Source organism: Alligator sinensis, unplaced genomic scaffold, assembly GCF_000455745.1.
Source record: "Alligator sinensis unplaced genomic scaffold, ASM45574v1 scaffold76_1, whole genome shotgun sequence".
In the NCBI taxonomy this organism is placed as follows: domain Eukaryota; kingdom Metazoa; phylum Chordata; order Crocodylia; family Alligatoridae; genus Alligator; species Alligator sinensis.
In genome coordinates this window covers 1935387-1943842 of record NW_005841865.1, presented here as the reverse complement: position 1 = coordinate 1943842, position 8456 = coordinate 1935387, and the positions used below count along the sequence as shown (strand labels likewise).

Genomic DNA, 8456 nt, shown 5'->3' with positions numbered 1-8456 from the left:
TAAAGCAGGTCGGGACCATTATAACATTAGAAGCATGACATTAGCTGCTGTGGTTCCCCTGCTTTACATCTGGCAGGTTAGGGTGTTAGGTCTGTGTTGTGTCAGATTTGACAGTAGTCTTAGGTAGAGTTTAAATCTGGATAGGGATGACTCTGCTTTAGGCAGTAGGCAGGGAATTGGACTACATGACCTCTGGAGGTCCCTTCCAGTTCTACTTCTCTCTGATTCTATGAACTATCTATTCTACCTTCAGCGTTATTTCCATCCAAAGCAAGGTGATGCTGGAAATGCCAGATGCATAACAGCCTTTGTAGGGCATCTGACCCATGGCTAGAGTAATTGAGGAGGGTCCCATTGCCTATATACTCATTCATCAATAGTGAGAGCAAGGGATCTCAGAGGGCAGAGGTCCCCTGTGGGTGAAGACATCTGGTGCCAACTTGGGAGGTGAACAGTTACTACTGCCACTCAATCTGCAGCACTGGATCAGGAGCTGAAAACTCTGAGCTTCAGGGGCTGAAAAATGAAAGAGATCCCTGCAAAGAGATCCTTGCAAAATAGAGAGGAAAAGGGGCAAAAGAAGGGGCACTGGACAAACCAGGAGCCCAAGACTGACCTCCTTGCTGTAGGTGGTATAACAGGGCATACTCTCTTCCCCTGAGAGAACAACTACACTGGGACACTGATAGGGACAGGGATGAGGGACACATGCTCTTCTCCGGGAAAGCTCCAGAAATATTTTTGACCGTCTTTTTTGTACTGTTGCCAGGAACTCCAAGTCCTTAGTGTGCGTCGTCCCCGACGTCTCTGCATTTGGCAGCGACTGGCGATGGCTGAGATACCCCATCACAGTGCCTCTGTTGCTGATAAGGAATGATGGACTTATCTACTCCAGTACATTCACCTTTACATATACTCCAGAGCAGAGCTTTCTCCCTGGCCAGCAGGTCCTCCCAGAGCTGCCACAGGACTCTGATGCCTTGCTTGACAGCATCCATCAGGAATTCACCAGGACCAATTTTCACCTTTTCATGCAGAGTTAGAAAGCCCAGAAGAGAGAGACAGGGCTTGGGAAAGTTCTGGTACAATCTGTGAGGAACGGACATCAGCTCTTAGAGTTGGGTACCAATGTCCCCCAGTGTGTATGAAGGCCTGGGGTTAGGCCCACTCTGAGCACTCTGTCCACATCTAGAAAACCAAGCACATTTTTTGATTTGATAAGAATATTTTTCAAAGGAACAGTTGCCTCCTGTAAAATTCACTAACAAAATGGCCCACAATAAAACATGCTTCCAGGACTTCTTCACCCATTCAAATGATTCTTTACTGGATATTTTGTAGACTTCATCATGTAGGTCTTTAGCTACTATAGAACTTCATAGATCTGTTCATTTAAAGACTTCATATACTGGAAGGCTAACATGGACCATTATAATAATCTAGTCTGACTTCTTTGATTGATTTCCACCCAAAAATTCCTGCTATGAATCTGCTGATTTCAAACAGCTGAGAATCCAGCACCAAACATTTGCTTATTAGGGACTCATTTGGGAGGGATTTCAGATGTCTATTTTTTTAAGACAAATGAGACATTACTCAAAAATGGAACATCCTGAGCTTTTCCAGGTACTACCACCCCTCCTTGTTTCACACACACACACACACACACACACACACACACACACACACACGGCAACATACACCTCAGTTGCAAACTACTGAGTTAAGGGTGTGCAACATGTTGGGGTCCCAAGGGTGGCTGTGACACCCCCGGTGGCTCTGCAACTGTGCCTTGTGCCACTGCTAAGGTGCTCTCCCTGTCTCGCCTGCCATGCCTTGATGTATAATAAATTAAGAGGGAGACTGCCCCCCAGACCTTTATTAGGCCTCGGTCCACTGGTCTTAGGTCCCTGGCTAAACCTCTGTAATCTCAGGCCCCTGGCTGGGCCTTTACATTTTCAGGTACCCTGGCTGGGCCTCTATAGTCTACTGTGCCTGGCTGGGCACTCAGAGCCTTATTGGCTAATTGCATGGCTCCGTGGTCTTCCCTTTACCACACCCCATGCCTTACGGGTGTTATCAGTGTGATGTCCCTTTGTTGGGGCCTTGGCCTCCTAGGCTTCTGCCACTTCATTCTAGCTAGGCCAGGGGTTTTCAACCAGAGGTACGCATACCCCTTAGGGGGTATTCAGCAGCAGGCACCACCAGCACTTCCATCTCACCGATGGGCTGCAGAGCACCCCCCACCCCGGTCACGGACTGGCTGCTGGGGGACCCTCTCCCCTCCACTCATTGACTGGCTGCCAGGGGACCTCTTCCTTCTCAACCAGCTGCTGGGGGTACACTTACCCAAAAAGGCTGAAAACCCCTGAGCTAGGCCTACCAGCCCAGGCCCACTGGATAGGACCCGGCTCTGAGGCACTAGTTTCCCTTGTCCTCTCAAGTTACTGAGCCCCTGGCTCTTGTATGCTGGGCCCCTGGCCCCTCTGTGAATGCACCCTCACTGGCGCTGCGCCCCTGGCCCCACTGTGGCTTGCTCAGGGCTCAAGGCGGTCCAGTGCCCCCTTGGACACCAATGAGGTCTCCACCTCCCCTACGGCCTCTTCTACAAACCACCAGTTTATCCCAACATAAATACAAGCCCCTGGGCTATAACATAAACCAGTGTTTCCCAACCAGCATGCCATCAGAAATTAACAGGTGTGTCACAGAACTTTGCCACAGCAATAAGCTGCAATGAGCTACAATAGGTATGAGGATGGGGAATGCCTTAACAGGTGTGCCATGGAAAATTTTTATTAATGTAAACATGAACAATGCGTGCCCCCAGAGGCTGGGGGGGCATAGCGACCACCCACAGGTCGCAGCGGCAGTGGCAGCAGCAGAAGTGTGGCGGCAGGGAACTCCCGCAAGCGGCCACTGCAGTGTTGGCAGCGGGGTCAGGGGGTTGGTGACCACCCGTAGACACCACTGGCAGCTTTGGCGGCGGCCAGCAGCAATCGGGGACTGCCCGCAGATGCTGCTGGTGGTGTCGGCGACCAGTGCAGGTAGGGGGAAAGGGGTGGTGAGCGGTGACTGCCCACAGGCACTGCCAGCAGCATCAGCTGTGGTTCTGTCAGGGAGTGCACCGCCAATCTCAGGGGGTGCGCGTGCACCCGCTACGCACTGCCAATGAATGTAAGTGGGCCTTGAGCTGGAAAAGGTTGGGAAATACTGACATAAACAATGACATAAACGGCCTTCTGCCCCTTTAAGAGTCTAAGCCTCTACTCACCCAGCATCCTGGGCTGCCCTGGACAAGTAGTCCTTCCCTGGTGGCAGCCAGACTGCTCCTGCTAGCCCCAGCTCTGGGCTTAAATGCTCCCCTGGTGCTTCCTGCATCCAGTCATCTGACCAGCTGCAGGTACTGGCTAATTACCTACTAGCCAGTTGCCTTGGCAATCTGCAGCTGTGGTGCCCTGCATAGCCTACAGATCTCCCTTGCTAGGCTGCTTTCCTCTGCAAGTAACAGAGAGCCTGAGACTCTCCGTTGCAGGGTGCCTTAAAAAGAATCTGCCCCATGGAACAGATACTCTGAATCCTCCACACAGAAGCAGGATTTAAAACTTTATGCTGAGTCCTCACATCTCTGTGGCATCAAAAAGCATATGGTATACTTTGAAACACACGCTGTTTTGGATGTTGGGGTTGATTCAGAGGTGACCCAATTGCCAAAACCACACTGCATTTTAACCTACACTGAACTCCTGATGGTAAACCAGGGAGCTTGGAGGAAACATACCACTGCCTAGTGAACTTCAGCAGCCTATGAGCACTGGGTGATATTTCCCACAAATGGCCTTTTCTTTCAGTCTTCTAATCACAGCTCTACTCCTGGAGCCCATGGGTGTGCTCTGCAGGCATGTGTAATCCTGTGGCCAACGTGTTTTGGATTCCACCACACGGGGTACTTTATGTCTAGTGGTTTGGGGCATGGTCTTTCATATTTCTCTGTATCACATTTAACACTTGGGCTCCAGGAGCAGAGGGTCACAAAGGCATCTTGCTTGCTCAGGACCTCAGATCAAATTCTGCTGTTTGTACCAATGGTACAACCATTTTAATTCCAAGAGAGCTCCACCTTCATTGTACACTTTGGTATGAAGCTCTAGGAGAACCAGTCTAGCTTTGTGCATCCTCTCAGTGTTTGCACAGCTCACCCCAGGACCATACAATAAGCACACCAAAGCCTTTGCCCTCAAAGGGCACTTGTACACATGATGGGGGTTTAGTCCTTGGGGTTTTATTTATTCTATGCTTCTTAAATTGAAACAGTGGGTGTTTAACTGAAACCCACTGTTTCAATTTTTCTGTCATGTTATGGCAAGGGCCCAATCGGGTTTTGGGGGGGGTGGTTTGTCAGAGCCTACCCATGGCTGGGGGCGAGCTGCTGGCAGGCTGAAAGGGCCCTGAGCTACAGGGGGCCCCAGTCCTTCCCTCCACAGTGGCAGCGCCGCCCTGGGGCCACCCAGGTGGGCTGCTAGTGGGCTGGGTGCTGCCCCACCTCAGAGGCAGCCCCCAGCCCAATCCAACTCTTCCCCGAGCCCTCCTGGGGAGCAGTGCCCAGAGGGCTTCCAGTACGCAGGCTTGGGGAACAGTTGGATCAGGCTGTGTGCTGCCTCCGAGCTGGAGCAGCACCTGGCCTGCTAACAGCCTGCTCAGGAGGCCCTGGGGTGCCACCACTGTGGATTGAAGGACCAGGGCCCCCTGCAGCTCAGGGGCCACTTGGCCCGCTGGCAACTCACCCCTCGGCTGTGGGAGAGGCAGGCAGGCTCCACCAAAAAAAAAAAGATTGGGCCCCTCACAGCTTCAGCCTTCAGCGGGTGCCTGCTGAAAGCAGAAATAATGAGGGACCCGATCCTTTTTTTCTGTGGAACCTGCCTGCCTCTCCCACGGCCTGGGGGCAAGCTGACAGCTGCAATGCATCGTTGCAAACTAAACTGCATCTGGATGTAGTTTAGTTTGCAACAATGCAAACTTATCTAAAACCCCCAAAACTGGTGCACATGTAATGTGTGATGCCATTAAGCCATACAAATGACATTTTCATCATTGGATATCATGACGACTGTCACATGTACATGCGCCCTATGCCTGTTACTTCCCTTTTCACCAGTGGAAACTACTTTGGCCTTGCATCATTTCTGTCCAGTTTCTTGGTGAACCATTGTATGTTGAAAGGAACCCAAGATCGATCTGCTCTGAATGGCTCTCCTGAAAACTAACAACTGGAGAAAAAGTAGGTGAGGTTTTTTGTCTTTACCTCTGAGGTTATCACCAGTGCAGCTCATTTGCTCTTATCCCCCTGGGCTTGATAATCTCCCTAAAAAGATAACCATCAGGCTGAGAAGGGCATGATTCAGCAACAGCAAGAAGCACTCAGGAGCAGATTTTCAAAGGAAGTTGGAGACCTAAAGATACAAATAAGAGCCCATTGGTGCCCAGAGCCCATTGATGGTGCCATTGATGGGCTTTGGGCACCAAGGTTGTTCTGAAAATCTCGGTAGGCACTTACACACCTTTAAATATCTGGCAATTATGGCTTTCAGTACAAGGGCTGCTTTGGTATCAGAAGACAGGCCTCCTCTCTTCTAGCCAAAGCTCCTTGTGTGCCCCTGGGCAAGGTGCATGCTCTTCAGATATCATTTTATAATCCTTTCTTGCCTACTGGTTTAGGATTCTGACTTCCAGTTTGCAGAGTGCCTGGAGAAGGTAGAAGGTGCTGAGGAAGTGCAAAGGGTTATTAACCCCTCCCCTCCCCTTTGCTTCTTTTGGGGTATTCCCTGCTCTTTCATCTTGGATGGCCTCCCACTTAATGTGTCCAGCCAGTGGGTCAGAATTGAGCAGGCTCTGTGGTCCCAGCAGGGCTTGAGGCAGGAGGCTGCTCCCTATGCTATAGCTTCCTGCGTTCCACTGAGCTTGTCAGTTTATTCTAATTTTAGCACATAAAGGGGAAAAAAGAGCCGTTCTGTTTACATAACGGCAGGTCTCCTCACTGAAAACAGAGCTCTCTGCTGACACGGGGGCAGATATATTGCACAGTGGAACTCCAGGCAGCTCTGGCAGCTTTACAATCCCCTGGGCATTAGGCATGAATGGCACAATGTGTAGACCCAGACTGCTCCAGCAGGAGGGGAATGAAGAAAAATATGTTTGATTGGCTCTGCTGGCTCCAGCTACAAGTAGGTGAGGCCAACTGAGAGGCAGCTCCTGAACTGGCTCGAGGGCCAGTCAATTTCTCCTTTATTGAGACCAGTTCTGTGCTGGCAAAGTGGCTGGACTGATTTATACAGGCAAGGCAGAGAAATGCAGTAGGCAGCAGGCTAAAATTACATCCCTGTGCCAAATGCACCAGGAAATGCATAAATGGACACGTGTGCTTTTACGCAGGTAACAGAGGGCCAGATTGTCAGCAGAGCTCCAATGAGTAAAAGCTGTAAATTGCCCTCCCTTAGCCCCTTCCATGAGCTGGGATGCCGTACACGAGCAGAGAGCCTGGCTCAAGAGTGCACTGTAGAGGAAGGGAACGTTTTTTGGAAAGAGATGCAGCAATAGGAACATTTCCCAGGATTCCAGGAAGCGGCTTTGTTCACTCTCCAAGTTCAAAGGGAACCTTCAGTGATGCAATCCAATACCTTAGGTTGCGTGACAGGGGTTTAGTCCTCAGGGTTTTATTCTATGACCTCTAAACTGAAACGGTGGGTTTTCAATTGAAACCCACTGTTTCAATTTTTCCATCATATTATGGTGAGGGGTGTAGAAGCCAGCAGACCAAGCAGCCCCTGATCTGCAGAGGGCCCTGGTCCTTCCCTCCGCAGAAGTGGTGCCCCCCAGGACTGCCTGGGCAGGCTGCTAGCAGGCCAGGCATTGCCCCAGCTTGGAGGCAGCCCCTCGCGCCGATGCAACTCTTCCCCAACCCTGAGCCAGGGCAGCACCCAGCCTGCTAGCAGCCTGGCCAGGCAGCCCTGGGGGACACCACTGCCACAGAGGAAAGGACCAGGGCCCCCCATGGCTCATCCCCTGCCCCCTTTCCACCCCCCACCTCCCCTCAGTTGCAGAAGAGGTGGGCAGGCTCTGCCAAAAAATAAAGGATTGGGCCCCTCACCACTTTTGCCTTCAGCAGGCTTCTGCAGTCAACAGGACGCCTGGGGCCGCCCAGGAACGGGATGGATTGCCCCTGGGGCAGTGCGGGAAGGCAGCAGGAGGGTGGCTGGGTTTGCTGGCGGCCACAGAAGGCAGCAGCACAGGGCACTGGAAGCCCAAGTGGGCTGCTAGCTGGCTGGGTGCTGCCCCAGCTTAGAAGTGCCCAATCCAACGCTTCCCCAAGCCTGCCTGGGCTTCCATCACACCATGCACCATCCCCGCCACCTTCCCTGCCTGCCAGCACACCCAGCTTGCCCCTGGAGCAGTGTAGGGAGGCAGCAGGAGGGCATCTGGGTATGCTGGTGGCTAGAGAAGGTGGCAGGGACAGTGCACAGGGCACTGGAAGTCTGGGCGGGCTTGGGGAAATATTGAACAGTGCACCTCCAAACTGGGGCAGCATCTGGCCAGCTAGCAGCCTGCTTTGCCTTTCAGCACCCTGTGCACTGTCCCTGCTGTCTTCTCTGGCTGCCAGCAAACCCAGCTGCCCTCCTGCCACCTTTCTACTCTGCCCCAGTGGCAAGCCAGCCCATCCTTGGGTGGCCCCAGGCATCCTGCCACCCACAGGAGCCTGCTGAAGACAGAAACAGCGAGGGCCTGAGCCTTTTTTTCTGCAGAGCCTGACTGCCTCTCTGACAGCTGGGGGGGGGGACGGGACAAGCTGACAGCTGCATCATTGCAATTTGCAATGATGCAAAGTCATTTTAAACCCTCAAAACTCTTGCACATGTACCGTGTGATGCCATTAAGCCGCATAAAGTGATATTTTTGTCACATGTACATGGTGATGGTGTCACATATACAAGCGCCCGTAGAGAGCTAGATCAATACTGACATTGGAGACTCTATCTATATACCACCAAATGTGTTATGGGGCTGCTAAGATCACACAGCTCATCACAGAGAAGCCAGGAAATGCCAACATTAACGTTTCCTGGTCAACCTAGCTCCACCTTGTGCAGCCGTGTTACAGGACACACTTCAATTCAAAGCCTGCTAGCTCCCAAGCAAGACCAAGTCTAATATCACACAGGTTTCTCCTTTCTCTTCAGGCACACTGGTCATCCCAGGTCCTGTCTGCGGTAGGCCAGACAAAAAAACTCCATGCAGGCTGTGTGAAGTCTCAATGATAAAACCCTCCCTGCAGCCTAGTAAATAGGGAAGCATTGCATCTAGCGAGTTCAGTTCTGGACAGGGCCTCCGGGGATTGGAGACCCATTCCCAGCTCTGCCCCAGGGTTCTTGGGTAGTCTGGGACAAACCACGTCTCCTATCTCT

At 51.9% G+C, this 8456-nt stretch overlaps 1 protein-coding gene across 1 annotated transcript in view; it reads left to right on the top strand.

The window, feature by feature from the left end:
• The window catches only part of RBPJL (recombination signal binding protein for immunoglobulin kappa J region like), a 16661-nt gene extending 15363 nt beyond the window's left edge, over window positions 1-1298 (top strand). The window contains exon 11 of the mRNA XM_006016718.2: window positions 770-1298. Within this exon, the coding sequence (XP_006016780.1) occupies window positions 770-1043 (274 nt within the window). The 3' untranslated portion in view covers window positions 1044-1298. The remainder of the gene's footprint in view (window positions 1-769) is intronic.
• Window positions 1299-8456: the final 7158 nt, after the last annotated feature.